The following is a 26,743-nucleotide window of genomic DNA, read 5'->3' as shown; positions in this document are numbered from 1 at the left end:
TACTTTGGTTTCTAAATAACTTCCTAGAGGGTTCAATCATCTCATCTTTCTATACCATGCTGTTATCTACAGATATTATTTTTATATTACATGGAATTTAAAACAAAGTTCTTTACTTGATTTGGCAAAATCAGTTTTTCTGCAGGTTTTTATATGGCATTCATCTCACTATACCTTTGCCTTACCCCTCTTATTACCAGTTTTCAGTCCATTTCTTATTACTTGGAATTGAAATATTCAGTAATTGCAGAGGCAGAAAGACAATCAGTTCTTAATTTTTTCATCATCGTGTAATGGCAGAGCTGCTGAACAAGTGTTTTAAATTACTTGTATATGATTTCACATTGGATTTAATCCAAATAATTTGGTCTACATGACTTTTATTACATGTGTGTCTCTATTTCTGGGCTCTTGCTTATACATACAGCCATCATCATGTATAGCAAAACAATAGAACACTGGGAAACGCATCTCTGAAAGCAGATAAATCCTTTATTTCATTTTTCTTTTCTTTCTTTTCAGCTTGCAATGAAGCACAAATGCTGAGGTACTGCCCGAAGTTGAAATATTCTCGAAAGAAACTGAAAAGCCTAGGTTCAGCAGTTTTTACAGGAGATGAAGACTTGTGTGTGATGTTTTTCCCTTCCAGTTCAGTGGAGATGCGTTCTTTCAGTTTCTGTGCAGGAAAAGATGTTGCTTTTCTACCTTTTTGACTTACATTTTGTTCCTCTTTTGTAATACTGCAACACAATCTTGCAGTACTTTGTACCTGTATTTTCGTTTATTACAGGAGCTAAAGCAAACAGGGGAGCTGGACCAAACGAGAAAGTTGATCTGGATTAAAATAGTAATATTCTTCCCCAGTACTCCTTCCTGGTATTGTATAGAAGAGTACTTAACTAAGTGCGGACATGCATGCAGACATAAAATCCAAAGAAGGGGTACACATTTCTTGATTTTATGTAGCATCAGTAGAATATGAATGTTGGAATTAAACACGTGGATTTAACTGTGGTGGAGAATACTGTCCTGGGAAACAGAAAACTTGTTTTGCTTACCCAGTGTAGGAAGTTTTGCATGTGCCATCACCAGCATTCGGAAGGGTGTATCTGAATTTCATAAGGGAATCTGTTTCCAGTGCTGCATTTTGAATATTTCTATTTTAACTTCCAGATGGATTGTTTGAAGAGAAAAATGAAAGAAACGTACAGTGAATGTATGTGTGAGGTTTCAAAATAGAGGAAAAAAAAATGGTAAACCTATATATATATAGCTGTGCCTCAAAAATAACCTAGTATCTAGCAATCTGGTGTAAAATAACATCTCATTTTATTTTTTACCTGTGCTTCTCTAGCTAAAGACAGATGAAAAGGAGAACGCACCATTTTCCATGTCATTGGTTATTCATAAATGTTACAGTAAAAATGTTAGGGAATACTCTTCAGAAATTTGATGAGAATTATCTTTGTCTTAGTTGATCATCTGATTTTTAAAATAGAGGCTTTTAAAAAGTGTGTATTGGTAGAGTAAAATCATATCTTTAGTTTCAGCATCAGTTTTCAGTGTACATTCACACTGGAAGTGTGACTCCCTACTTCATTCTGTATTCACTGTATGCACTATGTGTATTATATTCTTTTACAAAGATAAATAGGTTACTCTTTCTTTCCTTCAAAGCTGTTTTCTTAATATTTTTATAACATTCTAACACACTTCTCAAATTAAATAAATAAGAAACAGAAATCTTAGCAGAACTTCCAGTCTTCATCTTCTTGAGATGCATATACTTTAAAAGCAATGCACTTCAGAAACTTTTGTCCTCATCTTACTGGAGAGCCAGAGAGCTGACATTAAATGAATGCACTTTGGTTTTCATTTTCTATATAGAATAAGATATTTTCACTGTTAATGACATTTTAAATAATATATAGTCCTCCAAGCAGTGCTTGAAAAAAGATAAAATCTTCTGCAATAATTAAGAATACTGTAATTACCAAAAGTTGATCTAACTGAAGTTATGGCTTGGAAATACTCATGTTGTAGAAACGTATTTGTCTTTAGGAAAACTTAAAGATATGACATTCTTAAAGCTGCATTCAAAATGTCCATCTATTTTCTTAATAATTTAAACTGTTTTGTATGACTCTCATTATTTAACTGCACACTGGGAACTGACAGAAGGTGTATATTTGTCATCTATGTAGTACCATATGATCATTTAGGCAGATTTAGCATCAGATGTAGCAGTTACCACATTGTGCATGGTTAACTGAAAGGAAGTTTGGCCAGCCCTATGTTACAAGTCTAAACAGGCTTGTTAGCAGCATGAGCTCTGCAAACTCAGTCAAGCCACTTACAATTAACACTTGCCCTAGAAATGTAGTAGCACTCTGAATGCCATTGTAATGACTATGGATATTTCAGTCAGGCAGGCAAACAGTCTCTCAGTAGAAATTAAATTTTTTGCTAAAGACAAAATGTTAGGTTGTTCTTTAAAAAATAAATTCAGTCTAGGAGTACGTATTTGACCACATGTCTTCTTTCATCCTCTTTTCTACTCCTTTTTTTTTTTTTTTAACTTTATTCTCATGGTAACTTCTAAGTCCTCCTCTTCAGAGATTTTGAACTGCTACCATTAGCTGACCTTATGAGCTTGTCAATAACTCATAAGAAATGTTGAAATCCTAGGTCTAAATTCAGATAAAAATGCGATAGATTTTCAGCCTTTTACATGAAATCTGCTGAAAAGGTCAAGGTCACAGTTGCACTGCTAAGCTCCAGATCTTTTGTGAGTTCAACTGCTCTAAAACATTGCTTTAATCCCAATGACAGTTCTTCAGGATTTTTTTGTATATCCTCCAGTTAATAGTATTGTGTTATGTATCATAACTCAGGACTTTGATCCAGCCATAAAAAGCCATTTACTATCAAAATTCTGAGTAACTTAGTGAATGAAGGAAAAGGGGGTTATTTATGTATTCACTTTCTTCTTGCTGTTCATTTAACTACTAGATTTGGTAGTTCGTAGAAAAGAAAAAAAAAAAAAAGAGGTGTATAAATGTCCATACAAAGATAAATCTTATAGCATTGCAATTTCCTCCTGGAAATTAGTTTGTAGTGTACACAACATAATATTATTAGATAGTGATATACATAACATATACTATAATTCAGGTTAATGTTTCATATGAAAGAATGTATTTGTATATTGTAACAACATCAATAGTTTCTTTATCTTTTTAAAGTTCTACAAAGAAAAAAATAATGCATTGTTAGACTTGAAACTACTGTGCTGCAAGTTCTGTCTTAAAAGGCTATTTTGGAGTCTAGAAGAAGTTGTGCATTATGTGAAATATTAACAAAAATATGCTCTTTTAAAAAATGATCGTAAAGGTTGATAGGTTTTGCTATGATTTGCCAAAACTGTAATAGTTGCTGGTATCTATGTAACCAATTCCTTCCTCAGAAGTTCTCAGAGGTGTAGAAATTTTGTGCCATTCTGGGGAAACAAAGTCGGACCTGCTCTGTTGCGTAACTACTGGAAATCCTTTTTTTTTTTTTTTTTTTTTTTTGTCATTAAATACTTCAAATGTGGTCAAAACAAAACTGTCCTCAGATTATTTTTTGTTGTCTATTTGAAAAACAAATAATTTGTAAATAACACTTTCTTTCATCTTACTCCAACTTCTTGTTTGTAATAATATTTTTTTAAAAAGTAATGGGAACTAGATAGAAGGACATTCCAGACCATGCCTAACACGGGTAAGTATTCTACTTGAATGATTTACAGGATAAAAATATTTGTTAATTTTATCTGTTTGATGTAAAATGCTTACTCACTGATTGTTATTGCTTTCTTTCACCAGTCTACTTTCACTGGCAAATTTTAATCAAAGCAAAAGAAATTCATTTAGACCTATGGAAATGCAAAACTATGAGGGTGATGTTCTATGAACACAAAGAAGCAGTTCCATATATTAAAATGAGGACTGCTTGTAGAATTATGTGAAGTATGAACTGACTACACCACCATCTCATTCTTTTTTTTTTTTTAGTAATATCTTAGAGGTCCTAAGATCCTTTCTTAAACACTATTTTTTTTCAATTATTCTGAAAGCTCACTATCTACTCCATAGCACAAAGCTTGTTTGATGTGTCATATGGAGGCATTATATGAGTTATATTATTTCAATTCTATTTCTTAATTATTATTTGATCTGAAGTTCAAATTGTGTTTGTGTTAAATTCTGTTGTTGCTAGAAGTGTGAATTTTCTACAGTCCTAAGTGCTGTCTTCTGAACAGAAAGGAAAACTGAAAAAAAAAAAAAAAAAAAAAGGAAAAAAAAAAAACCAGAAAACTTTGGAAATATTTCATACCATATGAAAATGAAAATCTTCCAGTTAAATCAGTGAGTCAATTTTTTTCTCTGTTTTAGGAAAAAAGGAGATCTAGTAAAGTTTTCTTAGCACTAGCATGATCAGAAAACAGTCTGAGGGGAAGTTATGATTTTAATTTTAATTTTTTTCCTTCCAAATCCTTTAAAAGTTTTATTAAACACTGAATCTATTAACATTTACAACAGCGGCGAGATTCTTAATTTAACTGTGATTGGCACTTTGATAAAGGACATTTAGCTTTAATAATATTTTGCTATGTAGGTGGCTCCAAAATTAATGCCTGTTATTTGTTTCTATGGAAACTACAACACGCAAAAAGCACACTGTTAACACTGTATGATAGAGTGAATTCTAAGCTATAAAGCACTATTTTAGCATAGTCATCGCCATTAGCTGATTCATGTGAATGAGCTGATTGAGATGTTCTCCTTTCATTTGTGATACGACAACTGTGTATAGCCATCTGAAACATGGCTTGTCTTTTGCATGACTGTCACTACTGCTGAAATGCACCCACTCTCTCTCTGTACCAACATCCATTGAATGGTCTCCAAAAATGTTTAGCAAGTATTGATGAATATCAGTAGGTGCCATTTTTTTTTCTGCATGGAGGAATTCAATGACACACCTTTGCTTTGTACGCACTTTCACATCAAATGCCATTTTTTAAAACTTTCCATCTCCTGCCATCTGTTGAGGAAGAAAAAGTTTAGTTTCTTTAGGCAAGAAAGTTTAAGAGAGTGTTGGTGGGATGGTTCAACCTCTACTGCCATACCAGCAACATCCACCTGTGACATCATGAGCCAACATGATAAAATAGGAGGTATTAATTTTGGAGCAGCCCTTGTACACTCATTTATTTGAGGCTTATAAGGGAGTTTTGCTCAGTCTGAAGTACCCTAGTTTTGCTTTTAGGAATAAAGAAGAACAAGCACTATTTGTATTACAAATAAAGTGCAGCTTAAATTTGTGGAGAGGCAGAACATGATAAGGGAAGTGCCAGAGACTTCAGAGTAACCACTTGAACAACTCAGAATAGATGATAATGGAACTGTTTAGTGAGTTCCGTCAGCTCAAGTGAGCCAAACAGTGCCCAGGGCAGAGAACAGCAGTGGTGGAGATCTTGTGATTAGTGTTTTCTCACAAGTCACTGGAGAACCATCTGTGATTTAACCAGCTTTTTGTTGCAAAATTTCTTCAGAGTGTTCCTGAGTAGTTTTTAAACGTATGTATTAAGAAATGAGTACTGTTGGTCATCTGGATATCTGCTCATTTTTACTGCTTTCCCACATGCTGTTTTTCAGCATTTCAGACAAGCTGGAAACAGGTCCGTTAAAAGGTGGAGCACTCAAACAGCTTGTCAGCTACTATTCTTCACTGAGAGTATGAACAATTGCAGAGCTACCAGCGTCTAACTGAAATAATAGCTGTACATACAGGATTGTTTGTAAGATGAATGGTTGAGATAGTTACCATTTATCTGCCAGACAAGGTTTCATACCTCTTAGCATGCATGCATAGGGAAAGCATTGTTAACTGGTAGATGTTGCTAATTAACTCATTTTAGAGACCTCAGTAGAAATTATTTTAATCTAACGCTATTTTATATAGCAATGGCACTGACAGAGGAAAAGGAGGTGGAAAGAGGAAGGATATGTTTTCACATTCCTTAACTGGTGATGCTTCATAGGATCCTCCTGTCAATTTTTGTGTGACACAGTAAATGTGAGAGGTTATTTGTGGCTTCCCCTACAACTCCAGCTGTCTTTCCTTTTTCCTGCTTTTGTACAGTCTTCCCATATTCAATAACAATTTTCTGTCCTATTAGCTCACTTGCAACTCCCTCGTCTAGAGAGATAGCTCCACAGTTAAACTCTCATCTTTTAAAACCATCATGTACTAAGATCTTTTGCCCTCCTTTGTTCTTTTGGTGTTTAAAAGCTCCTGTTGTGTTATTGGATGTAGCCTGTTACTCTTTGTAGATGATGAAGGTGTAGAAACGTACTGCATATAAAATGAAAACACTCAATGAGGCCAAAGTTAATGTGTTTCAGAAGATCTGAAAGGATTTAGGAGGACAAGATTTATTAAAAGTCAGAAGTTCATAGTGCTGGGCTACCCACATAGATACCTTGTGTTATTACAGCTTCACTTTTTGGTAGAGTAAGTTCTCAGCTACAAAACATTTATTTTATTTACAAAATATTTTTCAACATTACTACCACCATTAGCTATGCATTTTTACCAGCCAACATGAAATAGGAGACGTTACTTTCTGAACAGCTTTCATAGCATTTTTCACCCTTCTGTAACAAGAATTCAAAGAGAAACATCAACTTTATTTCACGTACACATTAACCTTACACAGGTAAGTATTCTATTCCTGTCCTGTTTTAGTATAAATTAGAAGTCTGGAACTGTAAAACCCAGATCTCCTTATTTCTAGTACAATATGTCATAATTATAAATGATAAAAGTTATATTTATCTTTGTGGTGAAAGAATCAGAAACAAAAAGTAGACTTTTTGCAAGCACACTTTTTTTCATCCTGCTCTAGCAGTATCATCTCTTTGATAGTGCACAGTATACACTGTCGGTGAAACTTGTGGCAAAATCTCTCTGTAGAGAGAGAGCCCAAGAGGTAGCAACACAAAAGGAAGGCTGGGCTGAGAAGGCATCACTTCTCTGCTTGAGTTTTACAAGCACTGGAAGAAGCTCTCAGCTATTAGGCTAAAAGCATTTGTATCGCTGTAGTGAAGGAACCCAGATTAAAGTATTTGAGGGAATGCTGTGTATGTGTGTTTTTGTTGTTCACAGGTCTCAGCAGCTGTGAGGAAAAACTGGCTGTTCTTGTGCTCAAGCAACTCTCTTACAATTGCTAGTTTAGTGTAAGGAACAAAAGCATCTCTGTGTCACACCAGCACAGAATGCATTGGTATTTTCAACTTAACATTAAAAAGTGCCCTTTAGAGGCACATGAACCCTCCCTTCTATAAGTATGGTAGATATAATTTGAGAAAAGATAACAAAGTTAACTATCATAACTATTATTATCTATTAACATAAATATAATATTATTAATATAACTATTAACTATTTAACATAACTATCAGCATAGTTATGTTGAAGAAATAAGGATTGACTGTAAAACATGGCCTTCAAAGGACTGCAAAACTCTACTGGGGGGATGAAGTGACAGTCTGAAAACAACGTGATTCATGACTGCCAAGAAAGAAATAAGGCAGTTATGTAATGTTACATTTCCTAAGATAATGCAGAAAAATTACAATTAGAAAAGTGGAGAAAGCTCATTGTATAGCACTGAATAGTTCATCATTCTCTAACAGACAGCACAGAACTTTATTCTACGATGCACTCGTAATTACAAGAACTGGACCATTTTCAGGTTAAGTACACTAAACTGCAAGCAACTTTTTCCTTCTTAATCAAATGCTGATGTAATGTCAGAGGATTTATTTTTCCTTTCCTTTGGGTTACACTTGTTCTAACCCATCAAAAACACAAAACACTATTCTTTGGCCATCATTTCCATACAAAACATATCTTTGCAATGTTGATATATTAGTATTTCACCAACTCTGCAAAGTTTCTTATCGTATAGTGGGATTATGTATATACCTTTCAGCATTTCCCTTCATCAAATCTGGAATTCTTTGATTCTGAATTTTGTAAAACTTTTAATGATTGAATGACACAAGTCTCTTATTTTCTATTTTTTAATTTATTATTATTTTTTAACAGCAGTTTCTGTATGTTTATAGTGTAAGATTAGTGACTGAAAGCTCATACTACTAGCTGTAGGCCTGAAACGACTTATCAGTCCAGGGTAGTGTTACCAAGTTCCAATCAAATGCTGTGTTAAGCAAGACAGGAATTAATATTTACTGTTGTATAGAATTTAATTCTGAGTCTTTTTCTATTTCTATGACTGTAAAGCAGTAGACTGGTATTCAACTTGTTCAATTCTATTTCTGAATTACAGTGTTGTATTAACTGTCCTTTAAAGTAAGATAGCCAGGTTATAAAGGAGATATTTCGCTATTTTTCCCTAAACATCCTTCATACATAGCATACAGTATGTAACTACTATTGATTACTTCCTTTCTGTTAAATTCTAGTTCTGTTCAGCACTGAAGGGCACATGCAGGAATTCTGACAGATTGATCAGCATGTGCAGGATGCAGTTTAAGAAATAATAGTTCTGACCTTCTACTGAAAAGTCAAACTAAGTTGCTGTATGAAATGTGTTCTTTAATAACCTGAACCATGACTTCGATATTTTCTGTATTTTCTGAGGTAACTGTGGCATTTATGCAATATGCTGTAGATAAATATTAAGCAAAGATTCACAAAGGACAGTTAATCATTCTTGTCAATTAAAAAAACAACCTGAATTTTGAAACATTACTTTTAACTTCTTTTGAAAAACGCTGTTGATAGAAATACTATAGGAATTAAATTCAAAGGAATATCAGAGTTATAATTAGCTTGCTTTCAGTATTGCACATCTAGCAGACAAGGCACATGGCTTATTGAAACTAGTAAAGGAAGACAGAGTTGGTATTTTCTATTGATAAAGAGTTCAGTATGGCAAGTCTCAAAATGATTTCAAATTCAAAAAACTTAGATATTAAGATTGCATTTTAAAGTGAAACAGATTACTAAAATCTCAACAACAGGATATTAATGACACATTCCAAGCAATTTGAATAAAAACATCCATGATGTAACAGAAAGAGCATTCAAGGCAAAGGTAGTATTTATTAAACTCAGTGGTTTGTGAGTATCTTACAAAAGAATATGAGAATGTATATAGGGATCTTCAACTTGTCATCCAGCCTTACATACACTGAAATTGTGGACATTAAGAAAAAGGAGTAAGAAAAGATTGGAGGTGATTTGATTACTTTTGTCCTGAAAGTATCTTAGAAGGGTGTTTGAACTGATTTGGATCAAGGAAGGAAAAGGATTGAAGAGTAATGTCTGTACAGTCCTTTAAAAATCATCAGACTGTCAATTTCATGCTTTGTAAGATGAATTGATGACTGTTGGGCACGTGAGGCTTCCTGTTTAAAACAGAAACAGACAAACACAAAACAGTGTTCTCTTTGTGATACAACAATTTCTTCTCACATGGGTATGTAGCATGGAAGTCCTCAAGTGATTATAGCACTCCATCTAAGGTTGAAATATGAGAGCAGGAAAAGAAAAAAGAAATAAGAACTGATCTGCCCTGGTCAAAACTAGACCAAGATAAATTTAGCACCATTTCTTTTCTTTTACTGTACTGAAATACTTCAAGTAATGCAAAGAGGGACAAAGGAAAGAATTTAACCAGCTGTCATTAATCTCCCTATTGTCCCTATTTTTCTGCTAACAATATGATGTGACTGTCTCAGACTTTCAAGGATTTCGAAACTTTGGGTCTGATATGTTCAGAATTTCCATTTTGGCACTGGATGTTGTCTTACATCTATTCCTAATGTGATATTTCTAACACTCTGAGATCCTAAGTTTTTTTTTTAATATTTTGATGAAGAGATAAGTATAGAAACAGTTTTCAATTTCCATCAAGTACTAGCATAACAAACAGTAGAAAAAATAAGGTAAGATGCAGTTCTCTGATTGGTGAGATCTAGTTGTGAGCATTTTTCCCATTTTTCTGAGAATATCCAATTTCAAAGCAAGACTTGAATATTGGCTCAGTGTGTCCTGAGGTTATTTTGGCTCCTCTTATTAGATATAAATCTAATCACAGTGGCTTGAGCCCATCTAAGTGGCAATTACTAGATGCTGTTGTTTTTACATTAGTGCTAGTTATTGTTGCTGTTGATGTTGAAGACTACAAAATAAATGGTGCGATTTCTGAAACCAGAAATGCTGGAGGTATAATTTATCTTCTCCTAGATATTCTCAATATCCTTTTCATCCATATCATCAATGGCTGTGTGATTTCTGATTGCCATTCTATTAGCTGTTCAATTAACTAGACTGACTCAAGCTGTATTTCACATAATAATTATCTTGTACTGGTTCCCTAGATGTAGTCATTACATCATGAATTAAATTAGTCCATAAGTGTCCTTTACCTAAGGACTGCTTTTAAGTGTCATTTCAGTACATGACATAGTAGAAAAATCTTCTGAGATTACTCTGAAGTATGTCTCCGCAGAGCATTTTATCATTAGAATTTTTATTTTATATTTTGCAGTTTTAAGTCGAAGATGATGCTCGATAAAGGTCTAGTTTAAATCATGTCCATTGAAATAACTCCTACTGTTTTGCAAGTGATTGCAACAGCAGGTGCACTTGCTGAAATCTGTATTTCTTCTTCCAGTTAGAACGTCTCAAATAAGAACGGGATTAAAAAAAAAGAAAAAGGTTTCTCCTACCAAAGGAGTTCAAATTTAACATGATAGCACTTTAACGATATTATTGGAAATACACTTAAGGAGCTACATTTCCACTTGATGCAAATCTGTAGCTCAGGGTGATTTTGGTCAAAGAATACTGAGTTCATGGATTCTTACTGAGTTCATGGATTTGTGTAATAAACTGATAAGCAAATCTTGATAGAAGCAAAAGAATCCTTAAAATATGCTTAAAATATCCTTAAAATATGGAACAAATATAGAGCATAAACCATGTGACAATTTGTCTTGCTCTGTTTCCTCAAAGATTTTTTCTGTTCAATTACTCAAATATCTTCACAGTACTCTAGATGCTAATGGTGAAAAACATAGTATATACACAGGACATTCAAGTTGAATTATCACTGCTTTTGTTCATTAGGGATCTCGGTGCATTTTGTAAAAGCAAGATTGTCATCTTCAACAGTCTTGATCACAGTCTATGATTATAGTCTTTCTGATCACATTCTTTTGCAATTTTAACTGGATGTAATAATCTTCATCTCCTATCTTAGACTAAATAAAAGGCGCATAAAATTACATTGGAACCTTTGGATCTGTACTTTTAGACTTGAGATGCTTTTACACATATGCAGATTTGATACTGATAGAGAATGTGTACATACATTGTTATTTATCTATGTACATTCTAAACATGCAAGATCAGGCACTTAAGTGTTGGAAATCTGATGCATTGCCAACTTGAAACTGATGTCCTTAATCTTGTTAGTCCAGTATTTTACCATCATGTCATCAACTTGTTTCTCTGCTTACTTCCAGTCCTAGTAGTATTGCAAAAGTAGCAGCCCTGTGTGCCTTTTCCTCATCTTTTTGGCCTTTTACAAAGTGTAATGGCTGTAGAGTGAGAAAAGATGGGTGAGAAGCAAGGTTCCCTCTCTGTTTCCTCTACAGCTTTCCCTTCTGCTGCCCAGAACAACCTGAGTTGCTCTTTACTGAGCATAAACACTGAATTGGAAAAATAAAAATTGCTGTTTATTTGCTATCTGAAAAAAATCTGCTTGCAACTCTATAGAATGACCATTAAAACGATCAAATTAAAGTGTATTGATTAAATACTTTTTTCTGTGATACATATTACTGTTTTCTCTTTCAAAACTAAAAGAAGTTATTGTCTTGAAAGATATACCATTTAATTTGAGTCTGGATTTTATTGAGGTGCTATATCTGAACAAATTTCATTTCTAAATACACATTTCTAATCTAGGTATTTATTACCTTTTAATCTGAATAAACATGTTTAATGCAAACTATTATCTGTACTTTATTTGGCTTAGTCATTGGCTACTTTGATAGCTGTTTGTTTAAAGGTGAAAATTCAAGAGTAATTAAGAATTTTTATCTGTTATTCCTCTGTGTCATGTAATGCTAACAATTTAAAGTCTAAAAACCTTTAGGAAATCTTGCTAGATACATCAATTTCTAGAAACAGTTATCAGACGTGTTGTACAACAGAAATGACAGATTTATGGGATCCAAATATGAGAAAAGGTGACAGTGGACCAGAAAGTACAGCCTTGCTAATGCACACTTCACACCTAAGTTCTTTCTTCACTAGCAACAGGATATTCAAAAGAAGTTTACACTGTCACCTGCTCTTAAATTTCAGGAGATATCTATATGCCTGTTCTCTTCTTGTCCAGCTTAGTGATGGAAGTACAACTTGGAAATATTATTTCAATTTTGGATTCCGCATTTTCAGAGAAAACGAGTAAAATTCTTCCTTGTGTGCAACTAAAATCCAAATAGTAAATATGTGTTATTAAAAGTATACATAAGTATATAACTAAGTAAACGCTGCAAGAAAATGTTTGTCACAGTAATACATGGTTGTTAATTTTTCATCCTGTGTTCTGTGCTGTTACCATAATATCAGGCTAGATATACATGCTTTTTCTTCACAATCATTGGTATTAAGAAGGAAGGATGAAAAGGTAGTAAATATCTTGAAGCTGGTAGTGTTGTTACAAGAATTATAATTGTGGTTTTTTTTTTCCTTTTCACCAAACTTATAGAGTTCTATTATATAAGGTAAGGAAAATAAGTATTGTCAGACCTAGACAGTGCAACTGAATCCTGAAAAGCCATGCATTTCCAATGGCTTTCGTGTGGATCACTATCCATGACCACATGAAGGCTCTTGTACACAGGGTTGCATCTATTATTTCAATAGTAGACTAAAGTGAGATAAGTCTGTGATAATAAGAATTACAAATGTTATATATAGTGTTAATATTTTTGTTAAAAATAATTCCAGAAGTATTAATAGTGGTCAAATTCTAACTGTAGTTTTTATTATAAAATACAGTCCTAAGTCCTAGAGATTCTGGTCTGCTTTGACATCTTGCTAATAGCTGTTCAAATAGGAAATTTTCTTGTGCCAGTCTGTTGCAGCCCAGATGATGCAAACGATAGATGCCTCCTGTTTTCTGAAATTGGTTTGCAGCCTCTGGATTACTTCTGTGGTAAGACTGCTGTCCCAGAATGGTTCACAGAATCCTTTTAGAGACTGGATAAGCTTGTATTAATTTCCTCCAAGCCTTTTTTGTGAATTAAGCCTGACACAATCGGAGCTGCTCCCTTTTGATCATATGTTCTGGACAAGGATTGTAGTTCATTTACTATTTCTCAAGTGACCATGTCAAAGTACATTATAGAGCATGATACTGGAGGAGGTGTTTCTACTATCTGCACCAAAGCAGACATACTTGCAAATTCATGAGCTCTTTTTGAAATTCATGAGCCATTCTCTGCCTAGTTTTTCATTTTGTTTTCAACAATAGAATATTCAGATTATATCTTTTTCTTTTCTGAGTGCACATTACTGCAACTTCTATTAAATATTAAATAAATAATAAGAATAAAATGTGCATATAAATACAAAGTAGAAAAAAACCATGCATGAATTATAGTACTGATCCTTAGCCACAATCCTCCTTTATTCAATGCATTTCCAGCTGAAATCATATTATATACACATTTTTTATTTATTTTCTCAGTTTCCACTTAGCTGATATTTTTTGCTGTTATTTATACTAAATTATCCTTCTCTGTGGTAGATTCCATTGATAAAGTACTTGTTTGTGCTAATACTGTGACTGTGCAGAGACAAAGGAATTGTACCTGACTATGACTGCATAAAGGTGTGCATTTTTGTCCAGTTTCCTTGGAATGTATGAGTATCTCTCCAATAAATCCCATCTACGTTTCACACTGGACTCAGAAGAGGATGTATGGACAGAAATAATCACCAAGACAATTTATTGAACCCTTCTATCTGTTGTGATGATTTTTATGTGGGCACTTGATAGACACTATCAAATTGGTTTTTAATTCCATGCATATTTTATGCTACTCACATCTTTAGGAGACAAAGTCAGAAGAGTAGTTATTATTCCCACTTACATGGAACAACATAGATAGCAATATATACTGTAGAATGAATAAAATTCATTTATGTACAAATTCATCATTTTTTACTTAATACAAAATCTTGGAAACATGAAGATCTTTGAAAATAACAATAAAACATATTTGTGTGAATGAATAGTAGTGATAATGAACTGCACGAATATTTTACGTATGATTCTATGATTCTATATTGCCTATAATAGGCATTTGTATTAGAGTACATAGAAACCAGAATAGTTTAAAGAGTTAATGAAATTATATCAAATAATTATTGGTATCTTTCTAAACGAGCTTCTCATTTTTTTTTTCTCCTTTCTCGCTCTAGATTTGTTGGTTTCATTTAAATGTTTACTGAGTAAACATAAGAGATGACAAATATACAGGGAAAAAAAAGTGAAAAATGGGATTGCTTGCTTCTTTATAACCCAGCATTAAATAAGTACATCCACATAATATTAAAGAAAAACACAATGAACAAGTCATCTACAGTCCCCCATATCCCAACAGCTTTGAAGATTGATTTCCAGAGCAAAGTGATATTCATTGCTCCACGGAAACCTTACTGAAATTTCTGTTGACCTGGCAGTTTTTTGGTGGAATTCTGGCTATTGGGAAACCTTTTGTTGAGATGGCTGTGCAAGGTAAACAAACTTTTTGATAAACTCTATTTAGTGAATGGCCTGTGCCATGTGATTGAGGCATTTTCTGTTTTTCAGTTCTGGAAACTGAAGCTCCAGCAATAATAACAGCCAAGAACACTGTTGCTTTGTGAATAGGCAAAGATGTAGGTGAACTTTCCGACTAGTTCTGCCCCAACCCTATCTGTGATCAGGTAAGTACACCAAGAACCAGTTTTGTGAATAAAGCAGGGAATATGTTCCATTTAATTAGCAGATCTACTTTTTACGCTGTCTAATAGTGATAGGGCAAAGAGGGATGGCTTTAAACTAAAAGAGGGGAGATTTAGATTAGATATTAGGAGGAAATATTTTATTCAGAGGGTGATGAGGCCTGGACACAGGTTATTCCAGAGATGCCCCATCCCTGGGCATTCAAGGCCAGGCTGGATGAGGCCCTTTGGAACCTGGTCTAGCGGGCAGCAGCCCTACCCACAACAGGGGGTTGCAACTGAATGGATTTTAATGTATTTTCTAATGCAAACCTGTCTATTTTTGATGATTCTATGAGTCTATGTTGACATGTCACTGGCTTCAGTAGAAGAGAATTCCAGACACGACTAGCAATGTTGATGTATTTTGCTGTATTGTGCTGTGGCAAAACTTTTGCCAAGCTGCTTTAAAATAATGAATCATAGAATCACAAGGTTGGAAAGGACCTACAAGATCATCTAGTCCAACCATCCTCCCATCACCATTACTACCACAAGCCACTAAACCATATCTCATAGCTCCTCATCCAGATGCCTCTTGAACACTGCCAGGGACAGCGACTCCACCACCTCCCTGGGCAAGCCATTGCAGCACCTGACCAATCTCTGCGTGAGAAAGTTTTTCCTTATGTCTAATCTAAATCTCTGGCGCAACTTGAGACCATTTCCTCGGGTCCTGTTTGTTGCCTGGAAGAAGAGGTCAAACCCCTCCTCATCACAGCCTTCCTTCAGGAAGTTGTAGAGTGCAGTAAGGTCTCCTCTGAGCTTCCTCTTTTCCAGACTATACAGTCCCAGCTCCCTCAGCTACTTCTCATAAGACTTGTCTCCAGACCCCTCACCAGTTTCGTTGTCCTTCTCTGAACACATTCCAGGGCCTCAATGTCTTTCTTGTAGTGAGGGGCCCAAAACTGAACACAATACTTGAGGTGTGGCCTCACCAGTGCTGAGTACTGTTCATGCCAAGCATCGTGTTCAGCCAAGCATAAACCAGCACCCCCAGCTCCCTTTTCTCTTCACAGTCATCCAGCCACTCAGCCCCAAACCTATAGCGCTGTATGGAGTTATTGTGGCCAAAGTGCTGGACTCAACACTTGGCCTTGTTGAACCTCATCCAGTGGTCCAGCTTATCTAGATCCCTCTGAAGGGCCTTCCTACCCTCAGACAGATCCACACTACCTCCCAACTTGGTGTCATCTGCAAACTTACTGAGGGTACACTCAATCCCCTCATCTAGGTTATCAATAAATATATAAAAAAAGATGGGCCCCAGTACCGACCCCTGAGGGACACCGCTTGTAAGGGATCACCAGCTGGATTTAACTCCATTAACTACTACCCACTGGGCACAGCCCCCTAGGCAGTTCCTTACCAAAAGAAGGGTTTACCTGTTCAGGACATGGGCAACCAGTTTCCCCAGGAGAATACTGTGACACACCATCAAAGGCTTTGTTGAAGTCTAGGTAGACTACATCAACAGCCTTTCCCTCATCTACCAGTCTGGTCACCCAGTCATAGAAGGAGAGGGTGGTCAAGCATGACCTGCCTTTCATGAACCCATGCTGGCTGGGCCTGATCCCCTGGATGCCACGCACATGCCTTGTGATCTCACCCAAGATTATTTGCTCCATAACTTTCATTGGTACTGAGGTCGGGCTGACAGGCCTGTGGTTCCCCAGATCCTCCTTATAGCCTTTCCTGTAGATGGGAGTCACATCAGCAAGCCTCCAATCCTCTGGGACCTCTCCAGATAACCAGGAGCACTGGTAGATGGAGGAAAGTGGCCAGGCAATCACACCCACCAGCTTTCTCAGCACCCTAGGGTGCAGCCCATCCAGTCCCATGGATTTGTGACAGTTCAGATGGAGGAGGAGCTCTCTAACTGTCTCCACCTGAATAACAGGGTGTAAATGCTACACACCATCCCAGACTTCCAGATCAGGGCATAATGTGCCTTGAGGATAACTGATCTGGCTATTAAAGGCAGATGTAAAGAAGGTGTTGAGGACCTCAGCCTTCTTATCTTCAGTGGTCACACTCCTTGCTGCATCAAGTAAAGGATGGAAATTCTCCTTGATTCTTCTCTTACCATTGATATATTTGTAAAAGGATTCCTTAGTCTCTTTTACTGCGGTGGCCAATCTGAGTTCAAGGTGGGCTTTCGCCTTCCTAACTTCCTCTCTGCATACCTTAGCAACCTCCTTGTAATCTCCCCAAGTAGTCTGTCCCTTCTTCCAGAGGACATAGACTCTCTTTTTCTGCCAGAGTCTCAACACTAGTTCCTGGTTCATTTACACTGGTCTTCTTCCCCTATGGCTCGGCTTATGGCATTCAGGAACAGCCTGTTCTTGTGCCTTTAAGATTTCCATCTTGAGGAGCATCTAGGCATCCTGGACCCCATTACCCTTAAGGAGTGACTCCCAGGGCACCCCTGCAACAAGCGTCCTGAACAGGTCAAAGTCTGCCCTCTGGAAGTCTGCTAGTCACCCTTCTGACATCTCCAAGGATAGAGAATTCTACAATTTCATGGTTGCTCTGCTCATAATAGCATTAGAATAATGCTCTCCAGATGAGCAAATACACATTCATTGTAAAACCAACTGCTTTTATATTAGGAAAGTGGGTGTATGAAGAAAGCCGTTACTGTACCACACAGGTGTTCACAATTTGTTAAACAGAATGATGCATAGACTACCTGGTGATAATTACATGCTGTGGTATCTTAGGATGCTTAAAAATTCAGTAAGGCATAAATTAACATGTCATATTGAATGACACATCCATTCCCTCCATTGTCCAGGGACAATGAAGAGTTATTTAATGGACAGGTAAGTTAAAATATTCTGTCAGAACTTTCTTTACAAGTCCTTCTTATGTTTCCTGAAACTCCACAGAAGGAAGGATTCCATTCTGGAATCCTTAGTATGTCTCAAACCTACCTTTGGAATTTTTTTCTACGGCTGCTAAAAGGTGACCTTGGAGTACTGGATCCAACCCACGCTGCTGAGTTGATTGTTGCCATTCTCATGCACTGCTTGAAGCTTGCAGTAATGTAAAAATGCTGTCACTGTTGGCAGAATTCCATATATGCCATATTATGAAATAATATATACAAAACCTAAATATTTTAAAAAAAAAGGGGGGGGGGGGGGGGGGGGAAAGGTGTTTAATTTGCTCATATTTGGGGCTCATTAAATTGGTTCAAAGATTAGGTTTGAAATAACTAAGTTGATAGACCAGCCCCAAAGCATTTCTATGCTAGAAGCATTAACAGTGTACTTCATAAATTCAGAGCTAGATTTTCCTATGAAATACTGCCCTCTTGTGCATCAGTAACTTAGTTATGGAGATAATCTGAGAAGCTCATTCAAGTCTGATATCAATGCTGTGAATATAACAACTTGAAAAACATTCCCAAGAGCATGAGGTACTTTTCATGGAATTATAAGTGTGAATAACAGAATTGCATATGCTGTAGATTGCTCACATAGGTCTGCTTCTTACATAATTTCTTTCTCCTGAAGTTTCAGCTTATTTATGTCAAGTTTCTGAGCCAGCAGAAAAAGATGTTAGCTGTAGTTAGGGTTTTGTTGCTATTTTCTCTACATGATGGACTGGAGAATCAAATAAGGGAAAGGTGATGTAGACGTAATAACTTAGTGGAAAAGCAAAAGATTCTGTGTAAAGGAAGTAAAGACTTTTGCCAAGTACTCATTTCACTGAGTTTCAGAAGAAAAATTGGAGACAGAGGTGTAGTAGTGTAATGCTGTAATGGGATGAAAAGTACCGAGATAATAGCAGGGTGGAAAAATCTTTGGCTGCAGCAAAAGGCTGGGATTTGAGGCTGGGAATGTGAACACTGAGGATAAGGAAAAGGCAGACATTCTGAATACCCTCTTCACATCTGTCTTTAAAAGTCAGACCAGTTATCCTCAGGTTTCTCCACTCTCTGACCTGGCAGTCTTGGCTGGGGAGCAGACTAAACCCCCCACAATTCAGGAGGAAACAGTCAGAGACCTGCTACTCCAACTGGACTGCCACAAGTCCATGGGACTGCATGAGATTCACCCGAGAGTGCTGAGGGAACGCTGAGGCGGAGGTGATAGCTGAGACACTTTCCATCATCCATCATCTCTCCTTGTTGACGGGTGAGGTCCCAGAAGACTGGAGGCTTGCCAATGTGACTCCCATCTACAAGAAGGGCTGCAGGGAGGATCCGGGGAACTACAAGCCTGTTAGCCTGACCTCGGTGCCCGAGAAGATTATGGAGCAGATTGTCTTGAGGGAGATCACACGGCACGTGCAGGACAACCGGGGGATCAGGCCTAGACAGCATGGGTTCACAAAGGGCAGGTCCTGCTTGACCAACCTGATGTCTTTCTATGATCTAGTGACCCATCTGGTGGATGAGGGAAAGGCTGTTCATGTAGTCTACCTAGACTTCAGCAAAGCCTTTGACACTGTCTCCCACAGTATTCTCCTGCAGAAGCTGGCAGTCTGTGACTTGGACAGATACACTCTTGGCTGAGTAAGGAGCGGGCTGGAAGGCCAGGCCCAGAGAGTGGTGGTGAATGGAGTTAAATCCAGCTGGTGACCAGTCACGAGTGGTGTTCCCCAGAGGTCGGTGCTGGGGCCTGTCCTGTTTAATATCTTTATTGATGACCTGGATGAGGGCATTGAGTGCACCCTCAGTAAGTTTGCAGATGACACTAAGCTGGCTGGAAGTGTTGATCTGCCTGAGGGTAGAGAGGCCCTACAGAGGGATCTGGATAGGCTGGATAGCTGGGCTGAAGCCAATGGGATGGGATTCAACAAGACCAAATGCCAGGTCCTGCACTTTGGCCACAATAACCCCAGGCGACACTACAAGCTTGGGGCAGAGTGACTGGAAGACTGTGTAGAGGAAATGGACCTGGGGGTGTTGATTGACGCTAGACTGAACATGAGCCAGCAGTGTGCCCAGGTGGCCAAGAAGGCCAATGGCATCCTGGCTTGTATCAGAAATAGTGTGGCCAGCAGGAACAGGGAAGTAATTATCCCCCTGTACTTAGCACTGGTGAGGCCGCACCTCAAGTACTGTGTCCAGTTTTGGGCCCCTCACTGTAAGAAAGACATCAAGGCCCTGGAGCGTGTCCAGAGGAGGGCAACAAAGCTGATGAGGGGTCTGGAGCACAGGCCTTATGAGTAGCAGCTGAGAGAGCTGGGATTGTTCAGTCTAGAGAAGAGGAGACCTTATCGCTCTCTGTAACTACCTGAAGGGAGGTTGTAGTGAGCTTGGGGTTAGCCTCTTCTCTTGTGTGACTAGTGATAGGACTAGAGGGAATGGCTTCAAGCTGCGCCAGGGAAGGTTCAGGCTGGATGTTAGGAAGTACAACTTCTCTGAAAGGGTGGTCAGACACTGGAATGGGCTGCCCAGAGAAGTGGTGGAGTCACCGAGCCTGGTGGTGTTCAAAGAGTGTTTGAATGTTGTGTTGAGGGACGTGGTTTAGCGAGAACCATTGGTGAAGGGTGAATGGTTGGACTGGATGATCCAGTGGGTCTTTTCCAACCTTGGTGATTCTATGATTTTATGAAAACAGAACAAGCCCAAATGCAGCACCCATGAACTCAGAACTGAAGGAAAAGAGCTTCTTATCTTTAGGAGGCCTCAGTTAGGCAGGGATCTCCAACAAGATATACCCTCACCTCTATATATATAGATAGATATAGATAGATATAGATATAGATATAGATATAGATATAGATATAGATATAGATATAGATATAGATATAGATATACATCACCTCACCTCCACATCTACTTAGATGAGGTCTGGGAATGGGTTGAACCAGAATCCAGCCCTTCTGGTTGCTCAGCTGCATTGCATGCACCTGAGCTCCCATGGGTTGTCCCTGCCTTCCCACCAGGTGCTCAATCACTGTTTCAGGCTGTGATTAACATTTCCTCTACAAGTATTTTCCCAGTTTCTCCAATTGCATTAAACCCTATGAGCAGAAACTCTGTTACTGAGCCAGTTATCATGATCATAATTTATGTGCCCTGAGGATTTTGTCTGAGCTGTTGCTCCACTAGAAATAAATTATCAAGACATAACTATTATTAGCTATGACTGGTCGCATCACTTTCCTTGGAAGATATATCTAAAATCTATTAATCATTGTTGTCAGAAGTTTCTCTTTTTCATTGGTAGTCAGCATATTTTTTTCTCTTAGAAGTATCATTCTGTAATATTATTTCCATTTGTTGTATGTGAGTAAATTACATTCATTTCTTTCATCTTTTTCATACCTGTGCTCTCTCGCACAGAGTTTTTTTTGCTAAGTTTTGCAATATTTGTAGATGGTTGATGCATCCTCAATTAAGCTTTTTCTATATGATTCTATGTCAATTGACATACTAATTCTTTACTCAATATAGATGTTATATTTCTTCTTTTCAATGTAGATTTTAAATCACTTTTGGTTAAAAACTAATAACAATTACTTCAGAGCAGAGGATTTCCCATCTTAAATTCAACGTGAGAATCAGCAAATACCTTTTAACACCGGCACTTCTTTAAGGACTTATATATGGTTTATCATATTTTTATTACTGTTTAATTAATGGCTGAATTAAATGTTGCATTAGTGACATTTTCTATAAACAGACAAATATTTCAAGTTAAAATAATGGCTTTTCAAATTTGTTTTATAATTTGAAAATATTATTAATAATGAGACAGCTCCCGAGTGAAATTTCTAAACCTGGCATGAAACCTGTAAGGAATGTATGTACTAAGGCAGGGGCAGCTGTAAGTCCAGACCAAACAGAAAGTTGCCTGAGGCAGCAGCAGATAGAGCAAAATCATAATGGCTGCAGAACAGCTTCCCCAGGCACCATCTGGTGTGCTGAGATTTTAGTGCTTTCCCAGTCTCAACAGTGATAAAACATATCTTGTTCCCTGTCCTCCTGGCCTTGGTTATCTCTCTTCCTCCTGGAAGACAAAGGAGGTCTGGCTGCAAAGAAACATTCCTGCAAGGAGCTCAGCTCTCCCCTTCACTGTTCTTCCCTTCACTTCTCTCAGAGAGTCATGCTGCACCAGATCAGAGTCCAAGCAGATTTTTTTTTATCCTCATCCATTTTTCTCCACTGCTAATAAAACTTGAGACTTGCCTGTGAGAAAATCAGTACTCTGATTTCTGTATAACTGAACTGCAGAAAATGAATGCAGAAAACAAATAGTTTTGACAGACAGAAATGTAAAGAAGACATTCAAGTTAAAAACCTGAGTCAAGTCAACTGTACTATTTGTTTTGAACAGTGTACTTCAGCAAGGAAACTGGCAGTTGTTTTATGATATCAACTATTTTGTTTCAGTCAGAGTGAAAAATTATTTTTTGCTATGCCTATAGAAAGAGAAGGTATTTGATTTAATTAAATATTATTCTGAATACCTATAGGAAATTTTGCACTTATATTTCCAACAGGTTGAAATCTGACAATACTCATAGCCTACATATGAAAAAAATATCTGAACATTCTTCTGAATATTAATTAAACAAAAAAACAAATTCTGAGGGAATGTTTGATATATACAAGTTATAAATGCCATCCCTTGCTGAGAAAAAGAGGAACTAACTGTTAAATACAGATTTTTAGGTTTTTTTTCTTTTCACTGCAGGCCAGTCAGTCTCACCTCCATGCCTGGCAAGGTCATGGAGCAGATCCTCCTGAAGGCACATGGCAAAAAAAGATGAGGTGGTGGAAGGTAACCAACATGGCTTCTCCAAGGGCAAGTCATGCCTGGCAAAATTGGAGGCCTTTTATGATGGAGTTATGGCACCAGTGGATAAAAGAAAAGCGATTGATGTCATCTACCTGGATTTGTACAAAGTGCAATTTGACACTGTCTCACATGACATCCTAGTCACTAGATTGGAGAAAAATGGATTTGATGGATGGACCACTCTATGAATAAGGAATTGGCTGGATGGTTGCACTCAGAGAGCTGTGGTCAATGGCTCATTGTCCAAGTGGAAACTGGTGATCAATGTTGGGACCAGTGTTATTTAACATCTTTGTAAGTGACATGGACAGTGAGATCGAGTGCACTCTCAGCAAGTTTACAGACAACACCAAGCTGAGTGGTGAAGCTGACGGTCTAGAGGGAAGGGACTCTATCCAGTGGGACATGGACAGGCTTGATTGATGGGCCCATGCCAAGCTCATGAATTTCAACAAGACCAAGGGCAAGGTGTCTTGCTCCAATTTATAGGAGGAAGAGGAGGTTCTTTGATGTATGTATACCCAGCATGAAATTAAGAAATAACGGTTCAAATGTTGGTCCAACCATTTTATTACAAATCTTAGTAAGGGAGACGGGGAAGGGGAAGATGGACACTATTATGCATTGGGGTGATGGGGAAGGGAAGGTGAGTGATCAAAAAGATAGGAAATAGAAGTAAGGAGTCTTTATAGGTACGAATTAGGGTGATGGGGAAGGGATAAGGGGAAGGGATAAGGGAAAGGGAAGAAGGGTGATAGAAAAGATAGGAAATAGAAGCAAGGAGTCTAAATAGGAAGCAAGAGGGAGATAGTCACCACCATGGGTACAGCATGGTTCGTAGTTCAGTCATTGATCTTCAGTAGTGGTGGGTCATTAGGCATTGTTCCATTCACGCGGATGGTGACCACGTCGGTAACGGCGAATATTGCTACCATTTCCAATGGCAGTGCCAACTTATATTTATAAGTTCAAAGTGCTTGAGTCAGCACTTTTTGGAGTGACAGTTTCCAGTTATTGGATCTCAGCAGGAACTCCTTTTGTTCCCATCTCCCTGGCCTTGCCAGCAGATAATGAGGAGTATGGAGATGCCAACTTGTATCTTGTCTTCACAAGATACAGTGATATCATCCCCCAATCTCCCATAGCAAACAGGAGTTATTTGGTCACAGGACAGATCTTCCGCCAGTAAACAGTCTAGTAAACAATCCTGAGCACTCCCTTCTGAAGGCAAATAGCTCCAAAGAAATGCTTTCAAATGTAAAATTGTCCAGACAGTGATGTTGATTGCCACACAGCAACACCCACATCTCATCTCCTAAAGTCTTATCACAAGAAATACCTCAGGAAGCAAGCTTTGAGCTAGAAAACAAAGAAGGTTTCATACACAAGGTCCTGCATCTGAGTTGGCATGATCCCACACACAGTGCAGGTTGGGTGGAGAATGGTTTTAGAGCATCCCTGAGGAGAAGGATTTAGGAGTGCTGATTGAAGAAAGACTCAGCATGAGCCAGCAGTGTGTGATTGCAGCCCAGAAGGAGAGCTGTATCCTGGATTGCATCAGGAAAAGCATGATCAGCAGGTCAATGAAGGTGATTCTGCTTATCTACTCTGCTCTCATGAGACCCCGCCTGGAGTACTGTGTCCATTTCTGAAGCTCCCAACGTAAGAAGGACATGGGGTTGTTGGAAATGGTCCAGAGCAGGGCCATGAAGGTGATCAGAGGGCTGGAACACCTACACTACGAGGACAGGCTGAGAGAGCTGGGGTTCTTCAGACTGGAGAAGAGGAGGCTCCAAGGAGACCTTATAGAGGCCTTCCACAACCTGAAGGGGGCCCACAGGAAAGCTGAGGGAGAACTTTTTATGAGGGCGGGTAGCAACAGGCTGAAGGGAAATGGTTTTAAACTAGAAAATGGTAGGCATAGACTAGATATCAGAGAGATATTCTGTACTGTGAGGGGAGTGAGACACTAGAACAGGTTGCCCAGTAAGGCTGTGAATGCCCCCTCCCTGGAAGCATTCAAGTATAACTTGGAACAGCCAATGCAATCCCGGCATTTAGACCAGATAACTGTGGTAAGTACTCCAACTTTTTTATAAGCCATATGTTTCCAGCCTCCTAGATTCACATTCCAACTGTGGAAATTTTGTTTCAAATGAGATTTTCATTGCCGATTTCTCAAAGCTAGAGCAGAGCTGTAGGACACCATCATTAAGTGTTACGTGGATTTGAAAGTTTCCTTGAAGTTTTCTCCAGGGGGCAGACAAACAAGAATGTTAATAAAACTACTTATATGCAAGAATTCTACCAGCATTTTATTTGGAAAGTTAAAATGCTTACCTGTCATTACTCTGGTCTGATTTTCAACTCCGTTGTTGATATGAGTAGATTATATATTTTTATTTTTCTAAAATTAAGTTTTCATAAAGACTCCTGAGACCTGTGTGTTATACACTTTGCCACCTCTGGATTTATCTCACCCTTCTTTGCAGTTGAATCTTTGGCATAGTCATGATTATTTTCTGCTGGCACAAAACAAGTCCTTTTCTAGCCAAGATATATGGGACCCCATGGTGTTTGCAAATCACTGGATTTTACTTTTTTCTATCCAGGAAATTTATAGTTATTTTTGATGAGAATTGCCATTTGTCACTTCTCCTTTCCAAACCTGAACCTTATAGAACAGCAAATACAGTAGCTATTCATTTGGATTCAAGATGCTTTAAATAAATGGAGGATATGCACATCTGAGATTAGTTCATTACTCTGTTGTTGATGCTTTAGAAAGATTTATATATGGAATATTATGTTGTGTGAATAATGTATTTTTCTTAGTGATGAGAAAATTATTTTAAATTAAGAGATCAAATTTAGAAAGATTTACATAGTCACAAGAAAGGATTTATCTGGGTAAAATTCTATTCCAAAATATAAGATATAAGATATAAGTATTCTAGGGAAAGAAAACAGTTGTATAGCAATTACATTTGGAGGCAGTTGCAAATTAGGACAGACTACAAACCTGAGAAAATACAGAGAGAAATTACTGCATACAGTTCAAGAAAACTGGGCAATATAAGAAATATTAAAGACTCAGATAAATGCAAAGCAATACTTACAGAATACTTAGAGCAAGCAGAAAACGCAATATTAAAATAGCTGATGACAGATCAGGAAAGTTGAGAAATGTTCTTTAATAGATAAAGTCTCTTAAGCAACAGCAGCCTTTGAGTGGTTCCTCCAGGAATTTCTGTCACTAGTCATGGATGGAGATTTTTTAAAAAAGATAAGAGTGAAATGCATTTCTTCCTAATTCATTTCTTCTTTAGCATACCTGATCACAGTTGTTATTCTTAAACTTAAATCTAGACTTAAGAAATGTGAGGACATTTTGACAGTTTAATCATCCAGAAGAAAAACTGTGAGATATGACTACTTAACCCAATACGCAAAATAAATACTGAATTCATTTTAATTCTATTCAATTATTCTCTGTAGTGAGATTTTGAGATTTACTGCCACCCCATGTAGCTCATGGATAATTACTGATAAAAAAATTATATTTTCTGTTCTTTTCTTTTCCTGTAAAATTATAAGAAGGCAGCTATTATGATATGTTTCCAGGCAGTTTAGTCATTCCTTTTAATCTCTGAGAAATTGAGTACTCTGATTCTGCTTAAATAACACACGATTCCATGGCAAAATTCCACGTACACTGTTGATATGATAGACAACACTGAGAATTTTGTTTATTGATACATGTTTTGGGGGGGGAAGGGAGAGAGAATTTTTTCTTAAAAGGAACAAATCAGCTTGTAAAACCTGGTGTTCTA

General features: G+C 37.4%; 1 protein-coding gene across 8 annotated transcripts in view; it reads left to right on the top strand.

Annotated features, from left to right (window-relative positions):
• Positions 1-3,606, top strand: part of STXBP6 (syntaxin binding protein 6) — a 79,328-nt gene extending 75,722 nt beyond the window's left edge. For 7 of the 8 annotated variants that reach the window (XM_015287352.4, XM_015287353.4, XM_040700980.2 and 4 more), the window contains one exon: positions 523-3,606. In XM_015287352.4, coding sequence (XP_015142838.1) covers positions 523-546 — 24 coding nt within the window. In that variant the 3' untranslated portion in view covers positions 547-3,606. 8 annotated transcript variants of the gene reach the window in all.
• The last annotated feature ends 23,137 nt before the right edge of the window (positions 3,607-26,743 follow it).

The sequence above is a fragment of the Gallus gallus genome, chromosome 5 (genome assembly GCF_016699485.2).
Source record: "Gallus gallus isolate bGalGal1 chromosome 5, bGalGal1.mat.broiler.GRCg7b, whole genome shotgun sequence".
NCBI classification, from domain to species: Eukaryota; Metazoa; Chordata; class Aves; order Galliformes; family Phasianidae; genus Gallus; species Gallus gallus.
The sequence above is the reverse complement of the archived record's forward strand: the minus strand, read 5'-3'. Positions and strand labels throughout refer to the sequence as shown.